The sequence below is a fragment of the Equus asinus genome, chromosome 24, assembly GCF_041296235.1.
Source record: "Equus asinus isolate D_3611 breed Donkey chromosome 24, EquAss-T2T_v2, whole genome shotgun sequence".
NCBI lineage: Eukaryota > Metazoa > Chordata > Mammalia > Perissodactyla > Equidae > Equus > Equus asinus.
This window is the reverse complement of record NC_091813.1, coordinates 60,476,407-60,501,668: the sequence shown is the minus strand read 5'-3', so window position 1 is coordinate 60,501,668 and position 25,262 is coordinate 60,476,407. Positions and strand designations below refer to the sequence as shown.

Sequence of the window (25,262 nt, the reverse complement as noted above, 5' to 3'; positions counted from 1 at the left end):
CATGACTATGTGACTGACTTCGAATAAAATCCCTGGAAAGCAAGGCTCAGGTGAGTTTCCCTGGTTGGCAATAGTTTGTGTATGTTGTCATCCACGATTGCTGGGAGAATTAAGCTCTGTCCATGTGACTCCACTGGGAGAGGAGTGGAAACTTGTCTTGGACTCTGCTCTATGTGCTTTGTTCCTTTGCTGATTTTAATCTGTTTTATCTCTCTGTAATAAACTATAAGTGTAACTATAACAGCTCTTCTGAGTTCTGAGTCCTTCTAGTAAGTTGTCAAACCTGAGGGTGGGTGTAGGGACCTCTGAAATGTATGGTAGATGCATCATTTTGGTGGGACATTCAGGCAGCCATTTAAGGAGGCCCTCAACAGACAGAAGTGAGAAGATGAGAAACTGAGCTTGTTTTTTCACATTAATTCAGTGCTTCTTAGAATGCTCATTTGTCATAGACTGCAGTCACAGCTTCCTGAAGCTGATCGTAGAGGATGTGGGGTAAACTATTTATGGCGGTCTCTCTATTTCTCCACGTGATGTCTCCACATTAGACCCAACTAATCTTCTCCAAGAGTACTCACCATTGAACTCACTTCTCTCCTTCCCAGCTGGTCTCCCAGAAGATAACCCAGAGAATAGACTCTTCTATTCTCTTTACGAATTAATTTCAAAGTATAAATTCCATAACCATCTTCCTTAGGACCTAGCTTTTATTACTCTCAACAAGAAATAGCTCTTGTAAATCAAAAGCTTTGATTTACAAAACTTTTTTTTTCTTGACGTGACACAAAGAGCAAATTTTGGAAGTAAAAAATAGAATACTGGATTTCTTTTCATCTTTGCAATTAAAAAAAAATCCTAATTTTCTTTGCAGCCAGAAAGAAAATTCTTTTATGTCATGCGCTGAATCCTTGTCTACCATGTACTATGTGATATCTTCCATTATTTGATTCTTATATTTATATAAAAAAGATTTTGGCAATTGTGAAATACATTTTCCCCTTCCAGTAAAGTGTATCTTTTCAAGATTATTGTCTCCCAAGTATTCAAAAATTTTTTGAGTCTCAGAACTAAACAATGACTAAATCTCTCTCCTTTCTTGGGGAAATAATCTTCATGTCTTGTCTTTAATGGTGGAAGGAATTCAGGGGAAGAATCCAGCTGCTAGTAAGGTATTATTTCCTTAAACTTGGCTTTAGAACATCTTCTATAGGAATTCCTTTGACTCATTGGTTTGCAAAGCCAAATGTTGCTAGTATGAACTGTCTGCCTTATTCCTCATACAAAGATTTTTAGTTGCATACCAGGAAACCTCCTTTGAACATACCTATCGCGCCTCCCCTGGAATGCTCAAGGGCACACATTTTTGAGAGGCATGATACCATGTTGCACACCTCCAAGAAAGCCATTCAACTCCATGTAAATTGTGTTTCAAGTACTTTTATAATGGGCAACCTGTGCTGCAAACCTTGGCCCTACACGTGTTTCAGTTATTTGACAGATTGATTTGTTATAAAGGACAATTGGTGATAACTATCTTCAAACATTTTAAGTCTGCTATGTAGAAGAAATAGTTGTTTTCTGTATGATTTCAAGGGCTAAAAATAGTTCTACTGTGCATCCTTTTTTCTCAAGGTATGATTTTTGATAAAGAAGATTAGTCCTGAGCTAACATCTGTTGCCAATCTTCCTCTCCTTTTTTTTTTTTTTCCCTCTCCAAAGCCCCAGTACATAGTTGTATATCCTAGTTGTGAGTCACTCTAGCTCTTCTGTGTGGGATGCCGCCACAGCATGGCTTGATGAGCGTTGTGTAGGTCTGTGCCCAGGATCCGAACTAGCGAACCCCAGGCCGCTGAAGTGGAGTGCGAACTTAACCACTCAGCCACAGGGCCAACCCCTCTAATGTGTATTCGGTAGGAACACATATAACACTTAACAAAATACAGAGCTTTTCAGCAGTGAGAATTGCTCTAAAGTAGAGCAGGGCACTTTAAAATAGTTGGATTTCCATCAGTGAAAGTGTTCAGATATAGTTTGGATAACCACTTGGTAGAGATATTGTATAGAGACTCAGTCATTGTAACACATTAGTAGGGTTAAATGGTATTTAAGCTTCTGTCTGCCTCTGAGACTCAGTGATTCGAGATCATTAGAATCAATGGCACTTTGCTTACAGATGTAAATGAAATGGAAACTCATCCTACAGCTGCTATAGGGCAGTATAAAGTTGTGATTATTATCAAGTTAGATGTTTTATGCCTCAGTTGGGAGAGCTGCCCTGAAAAAAATGATGGATTGAGGGAGTCTGTTTTCTTCTGCCAGATTTCTTTTAACTAAGCCTTTGGGAGTAAATTAGCCCAATCTGAGGATTAAAATCTTTGAAAATAAATATCAGCCAAGGAGGTTTAAAGAAAGCAAGATAAGTCATAATGCAGGACTGGGCTGGGAATAATTTATACCTGGCATGCCATCTTCAATTGATGGATTGTCACCAGGAACTTTATGTTGGGGAGGATTATTAGTCCTCATCTGGATTCAGCTGGAAATGTGCCATGGATGATTAGGGAGGGGAGGGAAAAATGGCAGAATATAATCTCTCTCACGGAGAATACCTAGAACACTAGTTAGACAGAACTCACGGAATTCATCTCCTAGAGGATTGCACCTGCTTGTGGCTTTGGACCTTAGCTGTGTAGGTCCAACAACTCAAAGCATCCAGGGTCAATTAGGTTCAAGCGCTGCCTCATACAACTCAGAAGAGTATAATGTACAAATCAGAATGCCAATGTAATAATTTGCAATTAGAACTATTACTGTCAAGTTGATTAAAATTTCTGTGTCTTTTAGCCAGGGTACTCATGCTACTGGTGACATTGAGATAGATGAGTTAATAATACTGATTAAGACTTTGTGTATTAGGTCATAACTTTTGTTTTGCAAGTGTGTCCAAATTTTGCTCTCTCTAACTCCCTGAGACTACGTCCCAGCTCCTTGCACTGGCTGTGGTCATCTATTTTTACTTAACGTTTCAGGGAAGTGCTTCTCAAACTATGTGTGGTGAACGTCCAATTTATGTTCTTTTCCAATCCATTATGGACTGATACTTTAATAAAATGCAATATAAATTAATTATTATAAAATAAAAGTGAAACAATAAAGACATACAAAATAAAGCTTATGTTTTATTATTTAGTTTAATGGAGACATAAAATAACTTCAAAATTCCTATAAAAATTTCCAAACCTTTACTCTCAATTTCTAAACTGCATTTCATAAGCAGAATAGTTAATGAAGTGTTCCATGCTGATAAACTTAGGGAAGTTTACAACATACTGAAGCTTTATTTTGTGTGCGTTGGATGAACATATCATAGTGCATTGGAGCCCGTGTGTAATCAATTCAATCAGTATATTTTTATTCATCAAATGGGATGTAGAGAACAGGTTTATGATTTTAAATGGATATAGAGGTCTAAGGTAGCTTTGTTTAACATTTAGGATATGAAACGTAGGCAAGTATATTAAAGTATATAAAATGTACTTGAAACCAAATCTTTCCTAAAACAGTAAACCAACTCCTAGTGCAATGTTTTTTATATAAGAAATTATAACATTATTTATGATGTCATTTTGAGGGTTAAAATTTAGGTAAAATGTGCGTAATATTTAGTTAATAATAGCTTCAGGAGATGCAGAACCACTGAATTGTTCCATTATCACGGGGAAATGTTTCGTAGATGTGTAGGAAGGATATGCATTTCGTACCTACACATCCCATATCGCTTTGCTCTGATAATTGTTAACACAGAGAGCTGCAATGATGACTTATATCATGACACCAACTTGCCAACCCTCTTAGCAGTTTTATTTAATCTATTAAACTGATTCTGCCATTAAACAAACATCAAGTTGTTAGCTGGTGTATGAAACTGTGAATCTTCCTTCCTCAACCACTAACACGTAGTCATTTCAATGCGACACACTTCATTCAGAGTGGTTGAAAAGTCCCGCAATTCCTGCTTTCTGGCCTCACTTCTATTTTAATCCACTTTATTGACTCTCAGGCTCCAGCCTTTCATTGTTTCCCTATATTCAGTCCTTTTTAAGACTCACCAACATTCACTATAGTCTCTAGCACATTCCTTTCTTTAAACTTGACTTCCTGTATAACAGTTAAACCCCCAGTTCACAAGAAGAACCCCATATTCTTAGCAGTAAGAGAGATTACATCTTAGCTCTTCTTAGTGTGGCCATGGTTTTTCTTACTACCTGTTGCCGAGGTTTTGCCCTCTTTATACCTATATTTTGGCGAAAGGGAAGAGAGTTTCTATGACCTTGAAAGAACATTTCCTATCAGTGTTTAGCTATATCTCTTGTGGTATACCCAGTATCTAACTGGTAGAATTTACCGCTAGGAAAGTTGCAAGCTTGCTGTTTAACTCTTACTTATTTGCACACTGCATTCAAATATCTATTTGCTCATCTATTCTTAGATATATTCTTCACATAGTGGGAATGACTTTGTCTCTGCCTTACAGGGGATGGAGACAGCTGTTTATGGAAGCCTGGCCATGTATATGTCTGTTCCATCCATGGCTCACTTCAAGCTTCATTCTTATGTTGAACTATCTAGAGATTCATTCAGACAATTGAATGTAGCACTATAACAGTCTCTTAATGCCTTATCAACCACCAAGTCCAGGGACAATATGGCCAATAAAATAAGTTCACACTTACATGTTTGCTTTGTGGAAATTCTCCTTCTTGGTAATTTATCCTATTCTTAAGCAAAGAATAATCATACCTGATTGTGAGGAGCAAAGATACATCGCCACTGGCATCCCTAGTCTCATGTGATTATACACACTGTCGTACAATATCAATCATACTTTACAGATATAATTTCCTAACTCCTCCAAACGTATCTCAGACCATTTCAGGAACCTCACCCTCAAGTCCTGCAATATAAAAATAGTGAACATATGGTAAGGTAGCAAACGTAACAAATAGAGATGTGTATTATAGAATGACCCACCTTGATGCTCCTTATCTAGGGAGTTCACAAGGTGACCAGCTAATTTCACATAAGCTTGCACATTTGATACTAGACATACCAAATGAAGACAGAATCCATGTCAAAGCCTTGGGTTGACCATGCTTTAACCTCTGGTGTAGAAGGACTTCTACTATAGTCACAATAATTTATTGTCATTTTACAGTAAAGCTAAGTTATAGCTCAACATTCACTAAGGATTTACTAAGTGACAAAACCTGCTGTATTAGCTGTGTGTATGTGAGGAGGTGTATACACATAGTTAAGATGATGTCTCTTCTCTAGGAACTCATAATAAATCCTAAAATATACATAATATCAATGGTCAGAAAATAATATCCTGATAGCAGGCTGTGATAATAATCGCACAGTTGCTATAATGGAGATATACACAGAATGCTATTAGAGCACAGAGGAAAGAATTAATTCTTTCTTAGGTCTCGAGATCAAGAAATGCTTTGAGGAAGACGATGAATATGAGCCGAATCTGTAGGATTGCTTGAACTTTGACAGGCTGTTGAGGGATGAGTGGTCTGGTATGTCAGGGGAGGGAGATGGAGAATGGAGGGAATGGGTGCCTCTTGAGTAAAGGGAACAAACCAAACAGTGTAAGTTTCCTCTTTCTGACTGCCACGCATTTTTAACTTTGTAGAGGAAATGGAAGAATCTATTGAACCAATTGTTTTGGCTGTTCTGATGTGATCACAGCGTTGCTTATGTGGATTGTCAAATAAGGGATGAGCTCATAAAAGAATATTAATGTGTCATTTTTATTGAGCAAAGTAGCATTACAGAAAAGGTGATTTCAAAGGCACATGGATCTTTCATTATAGCCTTCAGGGGCGATGTTTGATCACTGAAAACAGGCTGCTTTGTTCCAGTTTCCTCTGATGTCTGGCATTATCCTGAATACATATGCTCTGACTTGGAAAGAATCAGTCTGGAAAGATTTAATAGATTTGAGATTTGCATATTCAAAATACATGTCTTGTGGTTAAAATGAAATGAAAACTATTTTAATATCTATACCTACATATACACAAACATGTAGTTCAGATACACATCTCAGAAAATTTTTAAAAGGCAATTACACATAATATATGTGCTTGTTCTGAGATTATGAAAGTTGGCTATTTTTAAAATTAATCATATTTATTTTCACTGAGGAGAAAATATGTTTTAAGAGACATTATACTGATGATAACAAAGTACAAGAATCCTTCCAGTTTCAGGCATTTGAGATTTGCTGGATTTTCTTGTCACCTATCATGGATACCACTTTTAGTGTTGGGCGTCGCTGCCCACTCTTTATTCAAAGTGAATTAACAGCTTTCTTGCTTGGAGAAAATTAGAAGTCACAAATAATTAAAGATAAATATTAAAGATTAGCATTTGCATGAGGTTCTTTTTCTTTTAAGACTGAAGGAAATTATTTTCTTTTTTCAAAAGGAGAAAGATGCTTGGAAAGAGAACTGAAGAGTCAAAAGCTTTTTGTGTGGTGACTAAAACTCACAGTATTTTCTCTCCATAGAATTCTCTGGCTTCTATTCCCTGTGAATTGATGTGTAATCTCACATAAATTCATCTTTTAATTTGGAATTCCAAAGGAACCTTTGAAAGAAAAATGGCACACCAAGTCAGTCAGTTTGATATACATTACGTCTACAATTAGACGCTTATTGCATTGAAATTAAGCCAAACAGACTTCAGCTGAAACGGGATAGGTTAAATTACATTCTATTTCACGTGACAAAGAAAAATCTTACCATGTCGCTTTCTTGTTTAAAATTCTTCCCTTCCCCTGTCCCCATGTACAACACCCTCCACCTCAAGGACACTGAGTGCTTCCTTTGCCTGGCCTGTCCTTCCTTCTATGGTTAGTTTTGCAACAATCTCAGAACAGAAACTATTTCAGTTACACATTTGTTGCCTAGACCAGTGCTTTTCAAACCTTAATGTACTTATGAATCATCTGGGGATCTTGTTAAAAATGCAGGTTCTGATTCAGCAAGTCTGGGGTCTGGCCAAGATTCTAACAAGCTCCCAGGTGATGTAGCAGACCGCATTTTGGATAGCCAGCACCCAGATACATATGACCTCTCATTAAATTGGTATTAGTTCCTGGTCCCTGATAACTGAAAATGTAGATTCTCTGACTTAGGTTGCTTCAGACTCCAATTGGCTTTTTTGGTCATTGGTAATTTCATAAAGACGCGGCATGATCTGGACTCTTTCTACTTTGCTAGTCTGCTTTCTTACCACTTCCCCTTTCTTACTTTACATTTGAGGTGTAAGAAACTACGTAAAGTTTCCAGATTGTATCAGGCTCTTTCGCATCTCTGTACCTTTTCAAATACTATTTCTTCTGCTTGTTCTAACATCTTGTGATGGTTCCTTTAAAACCCGGCTCAGTTGTCATCTCCTCGAGGAATCCTTCTCTAATCTCTTTCCCATGTAACTGCCTAATTAGATGTTTCCAATACACTCTCACAATGCCCTGTATTTCCTATATCACAACTTTCTCATAATCTGTTGCAATTTTCTGCAAACTTGTCTGTTCCCTTCAAGACAGTGCTTCTGTGGGGGAAGAGATTATACATTTTGTCTCTGATACCTATTGCCAATCAAAATGCCTGACACATAGTAGGTTTTCATGAAAGTTTGCTGAATGAATGAGGAAGGGAGGTTGACATAATTATGCAAAAATGTAATGTAATATTTTCTTTCCTGAAGCTTAAAATTGAATTGGGAGTAATGAAAACTAGAAGTCATAAAAAGTTAAGCACAGGATGAGATAATACTGAAGATGTAAAATGTTAGTATGTGATTAATTGCCAAATGAGGATCGTAGAAAATAACCATTCTGAGTTCATTGGAGGAAAATGTCACTACAGATTTATTATTATTTTTTAATATCCCGATTTTTTCCACAAAGGATTTGAGATGGCTGACAACAGTATGTATTGGATTTAACGAAAAGTATGAATACATGTGTAGTGAAAAGAATAGCATGGAAAAAGGAAGGAGTTATGGAAGTTTATACTTAAAACTTGAGTAGATATATTAGCATGTCTGCAAAATGGTCTCCATTAAATAATGGACAGTAAGGTTGGTAGCTGGATTTTCATTTCCACTCTCTTCTTGGGAGGCTTATTTCTTCAGGGGCATCAGCAGCTCCCTTGTGCTCTGGCTTCTGGCTGAATTTGGCCAATGGGGTGCCCTGGCAGAGGATCAAATGGAGGGAGAAGGGTGAGGTCAGGACATTTATATTCTTGCTTTGCCTAAAACCGACTGTGCCTCTGGGTAAATTGCCCCTTTGTTAAAACCTCCTCAAACTATTCTCCTTTGAGTGTGCCCCTGCTCCCTGTTGAGACAGATACAATCACAGAGTTCTTTAAAGCTAGATTGGATGCTGGTTTTAATAACTTTTCTGATAACCGTTAATGCTCTAAAAATGTTTTAGGTGCCTGCCATATATCAGGCAAAATTCTGTGACGAGGGGGCTCAATAGACAAAAATTCAGAAAGCAAACCAACCTGAAATCTTGTGCTCATATTGTTCCTGTTTTAGCGTAGTAAAGAGGATATAAATCATATTGGAGGTAAGGAAAAATTGGTATATTTCAACCGCTATAGTTCTGTAACATTTATGTACATCAGCCTTTAGTTTACTGTTCAGTTGTAAAGTGATAACATCCCAGAGATGTAGTTTTCCGGTTGTTTCTTTTTACTAGGGATGGATTATCCAGAACTTTTGCCTTTCTTCTTTCCCATTGCTTACTTTCTGGTTATTTCACTGCTCACCGTTCTTCCATCAGGAGATATAAAAAGGAAAACAAATGGCTGAAAAGCTTAACTTTAGCATCTATGATAAAAAATTTGTTAGGAAGGAGACTGATATTCTGAACTAAAATGAAGCTTTTCAGTTTATCTGGGCTGGTCTGCCCCCTACTGCCGTAAAGATTTTGAGAGTTGTTTCCAGCTTGTCAAAAATCAAGAAATAAAATGGACAAAAGGCCTTATGTTCACGACGATGAAGAGAACAAGGTCTAGTAAACAGATATGATGCTCTTAATGTAAAACCCTGGTGTGTAAACTGTCAGGCTTTAGATCTTGGATTGTATTACAATCTTGTTTGCAGTACTTACTTAGATCATTGTTGACTCATACGAGCCTCATTCTGTGACCCAGCAAAAATAGATCATAAATCCCAGCAGGGGAAGACATGTTTGTAGTTTGACCTTGGAAAGATGAGCTAAAGGTGCTGAGAAAACCATAAATTCTATTTACTCTAATAACAAAAATACGATTGTTTATATTTTGCCCAGTGGATGAAGTGCAAATCTAATATTTTTCCTGGGACGTGTTGTACATTTTGCCAAGGTTGATTAAATTCCTATTAAGTAGGTAGCTAAGAGAGAAACTGAATAAAATACTTCGTATGAGGCTTTTGACTCCAACTTTGTTCTTCACTATTGAATCCTTTTTTAAAAGCTCCTTTTACTCCTCTTTTTTGCAGGTTCTATTTATGAAATGTTTGGAAATGAATGCTGTTTGTCAACAGGAGAAGTGATTAAAATTACTGGCCTCAAAATTAAGAAGATCATAGCTGAAATCTGTGAGCACAGTGAAGGTTCTGAGTCTCCACAATCGTTCGAACTGCCTATGAATTTTCCAGGTACACTGTACTGTCACCATTCCTTATTTGCAAAACTGTATTGTTAATAGATATAAACATCCATACAATGGAAAACAATGAAAAAGTAGTCTTCTTTTTTTAATTCTACAGCAGTGAGTGAAAAAAATCAGAATTCTTATAGTTCAATGATTTTAAGGACTAATAGAAGGCAAATATTTTTCCCCCTTAAAAAACATCCTTTATATAGGACTTAATCTTTTCTGTTAACAAGTATTTAGTGGGTTCCAACTATATGCACCGCTAGCTGTGTGCTACATAGTGGGAATGAAGAAATTAGAGGTATACTTTTGTAAGTTATGCAGAACTAATTAATATCTCTTAAACATATCTACCTTCTTTACTCTTATTTCATTATTTTGGCTCCCTGGATCAGTGCTAAACTTACCTGTCTGATCTTACTGGCGAGTTGGTTTGCTCTTATGTGCCTGGTTAACTCTACTCAGTCTTCCAAAATTAGCTCAAATATTATCTCCTGGAAAATTTGCTGACCCTGTAACCTATTCTAGATATTCTAGATATTTTTATGTTCCCATAGTATCTTGGGCACCATAGTTGTTGATGATTTTCTTGTTTTTCTTATTCTCTAGACCACGTGTTACCAAAGTTTTTAAATAAAGGACCAGGTAGTAAATATTTTAGATTTTGCCTCCAGATGGTCTCCATCACTACTCCTCTTTGGTGTTGTAACATGAAAGAGACTATAGATAATACATAAATCAATGTGCATGGCTGCGGTTCAATAAAAATGTCTTTATAAAAGAGATGGGCAGCAGAATTTGGCCTGAGAACTGTAGTTCGCTGACCTCTGCTCCAGACTAAAACTTCCTGACAGATAAAATATGACGTATCTGCCTTTGTGTTTCCAGTCCCAAGCACATTTTCCGGCACAGAGAATGTGCTCATTAATTATTTATTGAGTGAATGAATGAATGATTAGTGGAAGAGAAAAATCTAGTAAATATTTACACTATAATGTGATTCATGGTATGATTGAAGTATTCATGGGATCTATGAGAGTCTGGAAAAGGAACATCTTACTCCAGTTGGTCATGTTGCAGAACATGGATTTTGGAGTCATTATATTTGAATCCCAACTCTGCCACTTCTTAGCTGTGTAACCTTGCCGATTTATTCACTCTCCTCTCACTTGAAATGGCAACAATAATATTATCTATCCTCTAGTTTTGTTGGGAGGATTAATATTGAAATATGTTTAAAGTGATTAGAATGGTACTTGTTACATAGCAAGAGCTATAAAAAGTGTCAGCTTTTATTACCATTATTATTATCATCATCAATGGAGTCAAGGAGAGCTTTTCAGAGAATGTTATACTTGATCTGAGGTTTGGGGAATGAAATAAATTAGCTATATGAGGAGAAGATTCTCCCAAGTGCTCCAGTATCTTCCCCCTTTCAACTGAAATCTTATTCATTGTTCAATTCTAACTATTCCTGACTCACCCCCATCCTTTATAGCAATGGTACTCAAACTTGGCTCCCCATTGGAATCACTTCAGGAGTTTAAAAAAATCCTAATGCTCAGACCTCTTGTCTAAGATATTCTGATTTGTTTGGTCTGGGATTAAGTCTGGTTATCAAAGTTTCCTAAAGCTCCCAGGGTGATAAAAATGAGCAGCCCAGGTTGAGAACCATTGCTTTAGAAGAAACTTTTCCCAAGTACTCTAATTGGATGTAACAACTCTCTTTTGAACCACTATAGTCTTTCATGCTTTAATCATTGCATTTATTACATTTTGCACGTAATTGAAGTTATTTGTGTGCTTGTCTTGTGAGCACCATCTGCTTAATAGATCACAAGCTTGCTGAGGACAGAATCTGAATCTCATTTGTTGCTCTAATCCCTACAGTGTTTAGGAAAAAATATACATAATAAATATTTAGTAAGTTAGAGTGACTAGAATCTTCTGGTGGAAGGAGTGTTTCTTGTTGGAGTAGTTAAAACACTTAGCTTTTGACTAACAGTTTAATTTGGAGAGTTACTATTTAGAATATCCCTTTGAGCTTTCGATTTACGTGATAAGATTGCATTAACTGAGCAACAATTTGAAAAATGTGTTTACAAACTGGTTTGCTTGTAAAGATCAGGGTTAAAATGAAGGGGTAAAGTGATTGGTGATGATTAGGGAATACTTTCAAAGAGGATCTTAAGTGATGATGAAAGAGATCCCAGATATAGGAGTAATCCCTGTACATCAGCAGTAGGGACGAAGACAAAAATCAAGGCCACTAATATTTTTCATACATTTCAACAGAAAATTTCTTTATTTGTACTTTACTTAAATCTTTCACTTGAAGCTCTTAGATTTTAAACTCAAAAAGTCCAATATATTTAAAAAAAATCTTTCTTTATTGTGAATTTCCCAAATTTCCTTTTGTTATTGATTTCCATTTCATTCTATTGTGGTCAGAAGACATACCTTGTGTGATTTCAATCCTTCTAAATTTATTGAGACTTGTTGTATGGCCTAACGTATGGCTTATCCTGGAGAATGTTCTGTGTGCACTTGAGAAGAATGCATATTCTGCTGTTGTTGAGTGGAGTGTTCCGCAGATGTCTGTTGGTTTGCAGTGTTGTTCAATTTTTTTATTTCCTTGTGGATCTTCTGTCTAGTTCTATCCATTACTGAAAGTAGAGTATGGAACTTTCTAATTATTATCATTAAATTGTTTACTTTTCCTTTCAACTCTGTTAGCTTTCGCTTTGCATATTCTGGGAGCTCTAATGTTAGGTGTATATGTGTTTATAATTGATATCTATTCTTGATGGAGTGACTCTTTTGTCATTTTATAGTATTTTTCTTTGTTTCTAGTAACAATTTTTTTAAAAAATTTATTTCGTCTGATATTAGTGTAGTCACTCTACTTCTCTTTTGGTTACTGTTTGCATGGTCTATTTTCTTCTATTCTTTTGCTTTCAAACTATTTGTGTCTTTTAATCTAAAGTATGTTTTATAGACAACAAATAGGCAGTCTTTTAAAATCTATTCTGCCAATCTCTGCCTTTTAATTGGAGTGTTTAATCTACTTATATTTAATGTAATTACTGACAACATAGTATTTACATCTGTCATTTTGCCATTTGTTTTTGGTATGTCTTAGGACCTTTTGTATTCATCTATTCCTCCATCATTGTCCCCTTTTTTGTCAAGTATTTTCTAGTGTATCGTTTTAATTCTTTTTTTTATTAAGACAATTTTTTTAGATCAGTTTTAGGTTCACAGCGAAATTGAGCAGAATGTACAGAGATTTCTCATATACTACATACTCCTAAATATGCACGTCTTCCCTGTATCAAAATCCCACAATGTCTTTTCATGGTATGATAGCTTATTTCTTTTTAGTGCTGAATAATATTTCAGTGTCTAGATGTACCACAGTCTATTCAGCCGTTCACCTACTAAAGAACAACTAGGCTGCTTCCAAGCTCTGGCAATTATAAAAACAGCTGCTATAGACGTCCATGTTCAGGTGTTTGTGTGAATATAAGTTTTCAACTTGTTTGGGTAGATACCAAGGAACATGATTGCTGGACCATATGATAAGAGTATGTTTAGTTTAAAGAAACCGCCAAACTGTCTTTCAAAATGGTGTATCATTTTGCATTCCTACCAGCATTGAATGAGAGTTCCTGCTGTTCCACATCCTCAGCAGAATTTTGTGTTGTCAGTGTTTTGGGTTTTGGTTATTCTACTACGAATACACCTATGGTATCCTCACTGTTTTAATTCTCAGATCTTTAATGACGTATGATGTCGAACATCTGTTCATATGCTTATTTGCCATCTGTATATCCTCCTGGGTGAGATGGCTGTTCCGATCTTTTCCCAATTTTTAATCAGGTTCTTTTCTTATTTTTGAGTTTTAAGAGTTCTTTGTATATTACGGATACAAGTCTTTTATCAGATAATTCTTTTGAAATATTTTCTCCCAGTCTGTGGCTTGTCTTCTTACTCTCTTGGCACAATTATTCACAGAGCACAATTTTTTTGCTTTTAACTCGAGTCTGGCTTATCAATTATTTCTTTCATAGATTGTGTCTTTGGTGTCCTGTCCAAAACGTCATCATTAAACCTAAGGTCACCTAGATTTTCTCCTATGTTCTCTTTTAGGAGTTTTATAGTTCTTCATTTTACATTTAAGTCTATGGTCCATTATGAGTTAGTTTTTGTGAAAGGTGTAAAGTCTGTGTCTGGATGTCCAATTGTTCTAGAACCATTTGTTGAAAACACTACATTTTCTCCATTGTATTGCCTTTATTCCTTGGTCAAAGATCAGTTGACTATATTTATATGTGTTTATTTCTGAGCTCTCCATTCTGTTCCATTGATCTATTTGTTTATTCTTTCACCAATACCACATGGTCTTGATAACTGTAGCTTTATAGTAAGTTTTGATGTCAGATGGTGTCAGTTCTCTCCTTGTTGAACTACCTTTCATAATGTGATAAATCCCACTTGCTTGTGCCATAAATTTCTTTTTATATATTATTAGATTCAATTTTCTAATAATTTCTGGAAGATTTTTGCATCTGTGTTCATGAGAGATATTGAGCTGTAGTTTTTTTTCTTGTAATATCTTTGCCTGGTTTTGGTATTAAAGTAAGACTGATCTCATAAAATGAGTGAAGAAGTATTGCCTATCCTCTATCTTCTGAAAGATGTTGTAGAGAATTGGTACAATTTCTCCTTAAATGTTTGGTAGAATTCACCAGTGAACCCTTCTGGGCCTCGTCCTTTCTATTTTACAAAGTTATTAATTATTTATTCAATTTCATGAATAGATATAGACTATGCAAATTGTCTATTTCTTCTTGTGTGAGTTTTGGCAGATTGTGTCTTCCAAGAAATTCATCCATTTCTTGTAGGTTATCAAACTTGGAGTATAGAGTTGTTCATAATATTATGTTATTATCCTTTTGATAATTGATGTCTCCTCTTTCATTTATGATTTTAGTAATTTCTCTTTTTTTTCTTAGCCTAGCTACAGGCTTATCTATTTTATTGATCATCCCAAGGGACAAGCTTTTGGTTTTGTTGATTTTCTCTATTGATTTCCTGTTTCCAATTTCCTTAAATTCTCTGTAATTTTTATTATTTCTTTTCTTCTGCTTACTTGGATTTAATTTGTTCTTCTCTTTTCTAGTTTCCTAGGGTGGAAGTGTAGATTATTGATTTTAGATCTTTCTTCTTTTCTAATCTATGCAGTCAGTTCAATTTCCCTCTAAGCACTGCTTCACTGCATTCCACAAATTTTGATAAGTTGTCTTTTCATTCTCATTTAGTTAAAAATATTTTTATATTGCTCTTGAGATTTCTTCTTTGACTCCAAGTGTGTTTTTTAATCTCCATGTATTTTGGAATTTTCCAGTTATCTTTCTGTCATTGATTCTAGTTTGATTCCATTGTGGTCTGACAGCAGATATTGTATGATTTATATTCTTTTAAATTTGTTAAGATCTGTTTTATTACTCAGAATGTGGTCTTTCATGGTGACTATTTCATGTGAGCTGAAGAATAATATATAATTTACTGTTGTTGGATAAAGTAGTCTATAGATGTCAATTATATCCACTGATTGATGGTGCTGTTGAGTTCAACTATGTCCTTACTGTTTTCTGTCTGTTGGATTTATCCATTTCTGATAGGAGGGTCTTAAAGTCTCCAACTAGGATAGTGGATTTATCTATTTCTACTTATAGTTCTCTCAGTTTTTGCTCCCTGTATTTTGACATTCTGTGGGTGAGCACATTCCTCTTAAACATTGTTATGTCTTCTTGGAGTAGTGGCTCTTCCTCATTATGTAAAGCTCTTCTTTATCCCTGATAACTTTCCTTACTCTGAAGTCTGCTGTGTCTGAAATTAATATAGCTACTGCAGCTTTCTTAGATTAGGGGTAGCATGGTATATCTTTATCCATCCCTTTACTCTTCCGTATTTGTCTTTACATTTAAAGTGGGTTTCTTGCAGACAATATATAGTTGGGTCTTGTTTTTTGATCCAATCTGACACACTTTGTGTCTTAGTTGTATTTAGACCATTGACATTCAAAGTGACTATTGATGTAGTTGGATTAATGTCTATGATATTTGTTACTGCTTTCTATTTGTTGCCTTTGTTTCTAATTTTGTCTTCCATACATTTTCTGCCTTTTGTGGTTTTCATTGAGCATTTTATATTCCATTTCCTCTCCTTTCTTAGCATATCAATTATACTTATGATACTCTCTTTTTAAACATTATTTAGTGGTTGCCCTAGAGTTTGCAATGCACATTTACAACTAATCCAAGTTCAGTTTCAAATAACACCATGGTTATTGCTTCATGGATGGTGTAAGCACCTTAAAATAACAAAATATTACTAATTTATCTCTCCTGTCCCTTGTATCATTGCTGTCATTCATTTCACTTATACATAGGAATATATAATTTAATACATTTTTGATATTATTATTATTTTTTTATTGAGTTATTGATAGGTTACAATCTTGTGAAATTTCAATTGTACATTAATGTTTGTCAGTCATGTTGTAGGTGCACCACTTCACCCTTTGTGCCCACCCCCCACACCACCTTTCCCCTGGTATCCACTAAACTGTTCTTAGTCCATAATTTTAAATTCTTCATATGAGTGGAGTCATACACAGATTATCTTTCTCTCGCTGGCTTATTTCACTTAACATAATTCTCTCAAGGTCCATCCATGTTATTGCAAATGGAATGATTTTGTTCTGTTTTGCAGCTGAGTAGTATTCCATTGTATATATGTACCACATCTTCTTTATCCATTCATCTGTTGCTGGACACTTAGGTTGCTTCCACGTCTTGGCTATTGTAAACAGTGCTGCAATAAACATTGGGGTGCATAGGACTTTTGGGATTGCTGACTTCAAGCTCTTTGGATAAATACCCAGTAGTGGGATGGCTGGATCGCATGGTAGTTCTATTTTTAATTTTTTGAGGAATCTCCATACTGTTTTCCATAGTGGCTGCACCAGGTTGCATTCCCACCAGCAGTGTATGAAGGTTCCTTTTTCTCCGCAACCTCTCTCACATTTGTTGCTATTAGTTTTAGATAGTTTTGTCATTCTAACGGGTGTAAGGTGATATCTTAGTGTAGTTTTGATTTGCATTTCCCTGATGATCAGCGATGATGAGCATCTTTTCATGTGCCTATTGGCCATCAGTATATCTTCTTTGGAGAAATGTCTGTTCATGTCTCCAGCCCATTTTTTGATTGAGTTGTTTGATGTTTTGTTGTTGAGTCATGAGAGTTCTTTATATATTAAGGATATTAAGCCTTTGTCAGATATATGACTTGCAAATATTTTTTCCCAGTTAGTGGGTTGTTTTTTTGTTTCAATCCTGTTTTCATTTGCCTTGAAGAAGCTCTTTAATCTGGTGAAGTCCCATTTGTTTATTCTTTCTATTGTTTCCCTTCTCTGAGAAGGCATGGTGTCCGAAAAGATCCTTTTAATACTGATGTCAAAGAGTGTACTGCCTACGTTTTCTTCCAGAAGCCTTATGGTTTCAGGTCTCACCTTTAGGTCTTTGATCCATTTTGAGTTTATTTTGGTGAATGGTGAAAAAGAATGGTCAATTTTCCTTCTTTTACATGTGGCTTTCCAGTTTTCCCAGCACCATTTGTTGAAAAGACTTTCTTTTCTCCATTGTATGCCCTCAGCTCCTTTGTCGAAGATAAACTGTCCATAGATGTGTGGTTTTATTTCTGGGCTTTCAATTCTGTTCCATTGATCTGTGCACCTGTTTTTGTACCAGTACCATGCTGTTTTGATTACTGTAGCTTTGTAGTATGTTTTGAAGTCAGGGATTGTGATGCCTCCCGTTTTGTTCTTTTTTCTCAGGATTGCCTTAGCAATTCGGGGTCTTTTGTTGCCCCATATGAATTTTAGGATTCTTTGCTCTAATTCTGTAAAGAATGTCATTGGGATTCTGATTGGGATGGCGTTGAATCTGTAGATTGCTTTAGGTAGAACGGACATTTTAACTATGTTTATTCTTCCAATCCATGTTCATGGAATGTCTTTCCATCTCCTTATGTCGTCATCCAATTCTCTCAGAAAGGCCTTGTAATTTTCATTATATAGGTCCTTCACTTCCTTAGTTAAATTTACCCCAAGGTATTTTATTCTTTTTGTTGCGATTGTGAATGGTATTGTATTCTTGAGTTCTTTTTCTGTTGGTTCATTACTGGAGTATAGAAATGCTACTGATTTATGCAAATTGATTTTATACCCTGCAACTTTGCTGTAGTTGTTGATTACTTCTAACAGTTTTCCAATGGATTCTTTGGGGTTTTCTATATATAAGATCATGTTGTCTGCAAACAGCAAGAGTTTCACTTCTTCCCTCCCTATTTGGATTCCTTTTATTCCTTTTTCTTGCCTGATTGTTTTGGCCAGAACCTCCAGTACTATGTTAAATAAGAGTGGTGATAGAGGGCATCCTTGTCTCGTTCCTGTTTTCAGGGGGATGGTGTTCAGTTTTTGCCCATTGAGTATGATGTTGGCTATGGGTTTGTCGTATATGGCCTTTATTATGTTGAGGTAGTTTCCTTCTATGCCCATTTTGTTCAGAGTTTTTATCATAAATGGCTGTTGGATCTTGTCAAATGCCTTCTCTGCATCTATTGAGATGATCATGTGGTTTTTATTCCTCAGTTTGTTGATGTGGTGCATCACGTTGATTGATTTGCAGATGTTGAACCATCCCTGTGTCCCTGGTATGAATCCCACCTGATCCTGATGCATGATTCTTTTGATGAATTGCTGAATTCTGGTTGCCAAAATTTTGTTTAGAATTTTTGCATCTATGTTCATCAGTGATATTGGCCTGTAGTTCTCTTTGTTCGTGGTGTCCTTGTCAGGTTTTGGTATCAGCGTGATGTTGGCCTCATAGAATGTGTTAGGAAGTGTTCCATCTTTCCTAATTTTTTGGAATAGCTTGAAAAGGATAGGTATTAAATCCTCTCTGAAAGTTTGGTAGAATACCCCAGGAAAGCCATCTGGTCCTGGGGTTTTATTCTTTGGGATGTTTTTGATTGCTGTTTCAATCTCTTTCCTTGTGATTGGTCTGTTCAAATTGTCTGCCTCTTCTTGAGTGAGCTTTGGGAGATTGTAGGAGTCCAAGAATTTATCCATTTCCTCTAGGTTATCCATTCTGTTGGCATATAGTTTTTTGTAGTATTCTCTTATAATCTGTTGTATTTCTGCAGAGTCTGTTGTTATTTCTCCTCGCTCATTTCTGATTTTGTTTATTTGAGCTTTCTCCCTTTTTTCTTTGTAAGTCTGGCTAGTGGTTTGTCAATTTTATTTATCTTCTCAAAAAAACCAGCTCTTTGTCTCATTGATCCTTTCTGCTGCCTTTTTCGTTTCAATAGTATTTATTTCTGCTCTGATTTTTATTATTTCTCTCCTTCTGCTGACTTTGGGCTTCATTTGTTCTTTTTTCTCTAGTTCAGTTAGGTGTGCTTTAAGGTTGCTTATTTGGGATTTTTCTTGTTTGTTAAGATGTGCCTGTATTGCGATGAATTTTCCTCTTATTACAGCTTTTGCTATATCCCATATGAGTTGGTATGGCATGCTATCATTTTCATTTGTTTCCAGGGATTTTTTTATTTCTTCTTTAATTTCTTCAATGATCCATTGCTTGTTCAGTAGTGTGTTGTTTAGTCTCCACATCTTTGTGCCTTTCTCAGCTTTTTTCTTGTAATTAATTTCTAGCCTTATAGCACTATGATCTGAGAAGATGCTTGTTATTATTTCAATTTTTTTAAATTTGTAGAGGCTTGCCTTGTTTCCCAACATATGGTCTATCCTAGAGAATGTTCCATGTGCACTTGAGAAGAATGTGTATTCATCTCTTTCAGGGTGGCGTGATCTATATATGTCTATTAAGTCCAATTGTTTTAGTTTTTCATTTAGCTCCACTATTTCCTTGTTGATTTTCTGTCTGGGTGATCTGTCCATTGATGTGAGTGGGGTGTTGAGGTCCCCTACTATTATTGTGTTGTTTTTAACATCTTCCTTTAGGTCTGTTAATAGTTGCTTTATGAATCTTGGTGCTCCTGTGTTGGGTGCATAGATATTTATAAGCATTATTTCTTCTTGATGAAGTGTCCCTTTGATCATTATATATTGTCCCTCTGTGTCTCTCTTTACCTGTCTTATTTTGAAATCCACTTGGTCTGATATGAGGATTGCAACACCTGCCTTTTTTTCCTTGCTATTTGCTTGAAGTATTGTCCTCCACCCCTTCACCCTGAGTCTGTGTTTGTCCTTGGGGCTGAGGTGTGTTTCCTGGAGGCAACAAATTGTTGGATCTTGTTCTTTAATCCATTTTGCCACTCTGTGTCTTTCTATTGGAGAGTTCAATCTGTTCACATTGAGAGTGGTTATTGATGCATGTGGACTTAATGCTGTTAATCTGTCACTCATTATCTTGTTTTCCTGTGTTTCTTTTCCTGTGTGCTTTAGACTACCCATTTAATACTGCAATTTCTTATGCTGGGTTTCTTAGATTTTTCCTTATTTATGATTTGTGACTCTGTTCTGTACTTTATTTTAGTGTCTACCTTGAAGTTTGTATTTAGAATCTCGTGTATAATATAGTCTATTCTCTGGTGGTCTCTTACCTACTTGACCAATACTGATTTAGACCCTTTGCTCTTCCCCTCCTAAATAATTATTTTCATTTTTTATTCCAACTCGTCTTATTCATTTGTAGTTAGAGTGCTAAGATCGTCCTTGTTTTGGTAGTTTCCTTACCTTTACCCTAATGCTATAATTGAATATTTGCTATCCTGTTCTGGTTCTATCCATCGGTCTCCCTAGTCTGTGGATAGTGTCCCCTTTCTCCCTTTTTTCTTTTTTCAAGTATGAGAGCCTTCTTGAGGATTTCTTGTAATGGAGGGCTTTTAGTTACAAATTCTCTTAACTTTTGTTTGTCTGGAAAAGATTTAATTTCTCCCTCATATCTGGAGGAAATTCTTGCTGGATAGAGTATTCTTGGCTGAAGGTTTTTATCCTTTAAAGCTTTGAATATATCACTCCATTCTCTCATAGCTTGTAGGGTTTCTGTAGAGAAATCCGCTGACAGTCTGATAGGGGCTCCTTTATAGGTTATTCTCTTTTTTTTCCTTACTTCCCTGAGTATTCTCTCCTTATCATTCCTATTTGCCAACTTTACTACTATGTGCCTTGCAGTGGGTCTTTTTACATTGACAAATCTAGGAGATCTAAAACCCTCCTCTATACACATTTCTCCATTGATCCCTAGATTTGGGAAGTTCTCTTCAATAATTTCGTTAAGCACACTTTCTGCTCCATTTTCCTTTTCCATATTCTCGGGAATTCCATGATCCTTATGTTCTTACTCCTCATTGAATCCATTATCTCTTGGAGATTTTCCTCATTTATTTTAGTTCTTAGCTCTCTTTCTTCCTCTTTCTGGTGCCATTCAGCCTGTCTGTCCTCGATTATGCTAATTTGCTCCTCTATGTGGTCTACACGGGCATTCAGGGAATCTGTATTCTGTTTTATCTGGTCCATTGTGTTTTTCATCTCAAGTAATTCTGTTTGATTCTTCTTTATAATTTCAATCTCTTTTGTGAAGTAACTCCAGAACTCGGCTTGTTTCTCTATCTTCCTCTCTACCTCATTGAGTTTTTTGATTATAGCTGCTCTGAATTCATTATCACTTAGTTTACCTAATTCCAAGTCCTCAGGACTTAATTCTGTGTTTTTATTGTTTTCCTTCTGGTCTGGGGCTTTTATAAATTGCTGGATGGTAGAGGAGCGGTTTTTTCTCATCGTGGTAGAATTCAGTTGCAGTTACAGCCTGTCGCCACTAGATGGGGGTCGAGAGCGGCATGTTATGAGCTCTCCGCCTTGGGGCAAGATGGCTGCGCCCACTGGCTTTGTTGGGGGGGAGGGGCTGTTACTCACACGCGCTGGTCTGGGTTCAGATCAGTTCTGTTCTCTGGTCTCCCAAGGCTCTTGATTTATGGGGTCCCCGTGGACGGAAGCTTTCCCCCCGTCAGTGGGTCTCCACTGAATCAGCGGCAGGGGTCCTGGATGATCCCTTGGTCGCACGGCCCCTCCCTCGCTCCTTCCCGACCCACGCCGCAGCGATCTCAGACTCTAGGGGAGGGAGCGATGTTCTCTCCTACCGTTCCAGCGCCTGCGAGGGTGTAAGCAAGATTATGATCTCCACCTTCTTGGTATTGTAGGTCTCTAACGAGCTGGTATTATGTTTATTCTCTGAAATTCAGTTCTTCCAATCTTTTGTTGTATTTTGGAGGGGAGAGAATCCCGGGTCAGCTCACCCTGCCATTTTGCTCTGCCCCCTCCTCTTGATATTATTATTATGAATAAACTTTTATATTTTAGATCAATTAAGAATAAAAAAATAAATGTTTTTATTTTACCCTCACTTATTCCTTCTCTGATGTTCTTTTTTTTTTTTATGTAGATCCAAGTTTCGGACCTATATAACTTTTCTTCTCTTTGAAAGAACTTCTTTTTACCTTTCTTATAAAGCAAGTGTACTGGCAAAAAATTATCTTCATTGTTGTTTGTCTGAGAAAATCTTTAATTCTCCTTCACTTTTGAAGGATAATTTCTCAGGATACAGAATTCTAGGTTGGTGGCTTTTTCCCTCAACACTTTAATTATGTCACTCCACTCTCTTCTTGCCTGCATTATTTCTGATGAATAGTTGGATATACTGCTTATCTTTGTTCCTCTGTGAGTAAGCTGTTCTATTCCTCTTATTATTTTTCAAGATTTTTTCTTCATCTTTGATTTCCTGCAGTTGGCATAGGATATTACTGTGTAGTGTTTTTTTTCGTTTGTTTGTTTTGGTATTTATCCTGGTTAGTGTTCTCTGAGCTTCCTGGATCTGTGGTTTGGTGTCTGAGATTAATTTGGGGAAATTCTCAGTCATTATTTCTTCAAATATTACTTCTACTCTTTCTTTTCTTTTCTTTCTGGTATTTTCATTATGCATATGTTACACCTTTTGTTGTGGTCCCACAGTACTTGAATATTTTGTTCTGTGTTTTTCTCCTGTTTGCTTGTTTTTTGTACTCTTTATTTTTCTGTTTTGGAAATTTCCATTGATATATCTTCAAGCTCAGAGATTCTTTACTCAGCTGTGTCCAGTCTACTAATGAGTCCATAAAAGGCTTTCTTCATTTCTGTTACAGTATTCTTGATCGCTGTCACTTCTTTCTGGTTTTTTCTTAGATTTCTATCTTTCTTCTTCCATCGCCCACCTGTTCTACTTTATCCATTAAAACCCGTAGCATATTAATCATAATTGTCTTAAATTTCCAGTGTGATTATTCCAACATCCCTGATGTATCTGAGTCTGATTTGGGTGCTTACTCTGTCTCTTCAATTGTCTTTTTTGTCTTTTAGCATTCTTTGTAGTTTTTTCTTGGTAGCCAGGCTTGAGGTACTGGGTAAAAAGAACTGTAGTAGGTAGGCCTTTAGAAATGTGGCAATAAGGTGTGGCAGAAAGGGAAATATTCTATAGTTCTATGATTGGGTCTCAGTATTTTTGTGAGCCTGTGCCTCTAAACTGTGAACTTCACAAGTGCTTCTCAGTCCTGTTCCCTACCCCTTAGGTGGGACAGAATGGTTAGAATGGGTTGGAGGTGGGTGTTTCCCTTCTCCCATGTGGAAGACTAGAGTGGGTTAGAGCTGGGTATTTCCCTTTCCCCAAGTGGAAAGGCCAGAGTGGGTGTTAGTTGTGTATTTTCCTCTTCCAGGTCAGTTAGTCCTAATAAAACACCAATAGTTTCTCTTGAGGACAGGCTTGTTAAGAAGAACAGAATGCTCTGGTTTACTTCAAAATGATTTCTTTAACCCTTCCCCCGCCTGAATCATGAGGGGATTTTCTCTGAAATTCACTGTGAGAGCCTGGTCAAGTTCCTGGAGGTAAAATTTACAAAGTTGCGGGAGCCTCTATGAGAGGGCCTTCCTGATGTTTTTACTTTCAGACTTGTCTATTCTGAGTTTCTAGCAATTTATCAATTACAGTTCAGACTTTCCTACCCTGGTACTGGTTCTTGTAGAGTTTTCTTCTTTGGTAAGTCGTAATTCTCTGTACTTGCTTGTCTGTCTCTCCAATTTTGGAGGCAGTAGTTTGTCCTCTGATATCACTTCTCTGATGGATCTAAGAAGAGCTGTTAATTTTTCAGTTTGTTCAGCTTTTTACTTTTTGTTGGGACAGAGCAACAACTTCCAAACTCCTTATATGCCACATCAGAAATCAGAAGTCCAATGCTTTTTAAAAATATATACATATTTTTAGTATTTTTTTCAGTGGTTGCCTGGGAATTACAATTAATGTCTTAATTCATAACAATCTAGTTTGGATGAACTAATTTAATTTTAGTAGTATATAACATTCAGCTCCTCTATAGTTCCATTCCCTACCCCCTCCTTTGAGTTGTTATTATCACAAAAATTACATCTTTATATGTGACCATCAACACAGATTTATAATTATTCTTTATGCAATTATCTTTTAAATAAGGTAAGAGAAATAAAGATTTGAAAACAAAAAAGTACATTTAAACTTTCTTGTATATTTATCTCTGTAGTTACTTTTACTGGTACTCTTTATTTCTTCTTCACGTAAAATAGAATTACTGCCTTGTGTCTTCATTTTAGCCCTAAGAATTCTTTTTAGTATTTCTTGTATGGCAGGTTTGATAGTAACACATTTTCTTGGTTTCTGTGTATCTGGAAATGTCTTAATTCTCCTTCATATTTAAAGGATAAATTTTCTGGATTGAGAATTGGCTGATAGTTCTTTTCTTTCAGCAATTTAAATTGTCATCCCAGTGATTTCTGACTTCCATGGTTTCTGAATAAAAACTAGCTTTTAATCTGATTGAGAAATCTTCTACATGATAAGTTTTTTGTCTTTCATTCTTTTCAAAATTCTCTATTTGCCTTTGGTTTTCAACAGCTTGATCATGATGACATGAATCTCTGAGTTTGTGCTACTTGGAGTATATTGAGCTTCTTGAATGTGTAGATTAATGTTTTTCATCAAATTTTGGAAATTTTGGCCATTATTTCTTCAAATATTCTTTTTATGCCTTTCTCTCTCTTTTCTCCTTCTGGGACACCCGTTATTCACATATTGATATGCTTGATGGTGTCCCATACATCTTTGAGAATCTGTCCATTTCTCTTCATACTTTTTTCTTTCAATTTCTCAGAATGGATGATTGCAATTGACTTATCTTCAAGTTTGATTTAGATTCTCTATTTGATAAGACTTCATTTTCCTACTTCTTTTTAGTTCTGTGGAGGTAGTTTCCTTTAGTTCTTTGAACATATTTAAAATAGCTGATTTAAATTCATTCTCTGGGAAATCCAATGTCTGGGTTTCCTGAGGGTGATTTTCTATTGATTATTTTTTTCCCCTGGTTTATAGGCCGCACTTTCTTGTTCCTTTG

At 36.1% G+C, this 25,262-nt stretch overlaps 1 protein-coding gene across 3 annotated transcripts in view; it reads left to right on the top strand.

Moving 5' to 3' along the window:
• THEMIS (thymocyte selection associated) overlaps positions 1 to 25,262 on the top strand; it is a 177,582-nt gene that overhangs the window by 32,265 nt on the left and 120,055 nt on the right. For all 3 annotated transcript variants that reach the window (XM_070496268.1, XM_070496270.1, XM_070496269.1), the window contains exon 2: positions 9,568 to 9,726. In XM_070496268.1, coding sequence (XP_070352369.1) covers positions 9,568 to 9,726 — 159 coding nt within the window. The remainder of the gene's footprint in view (positions 1 to 9,567; positions 9,727 to 25,262) is intronic.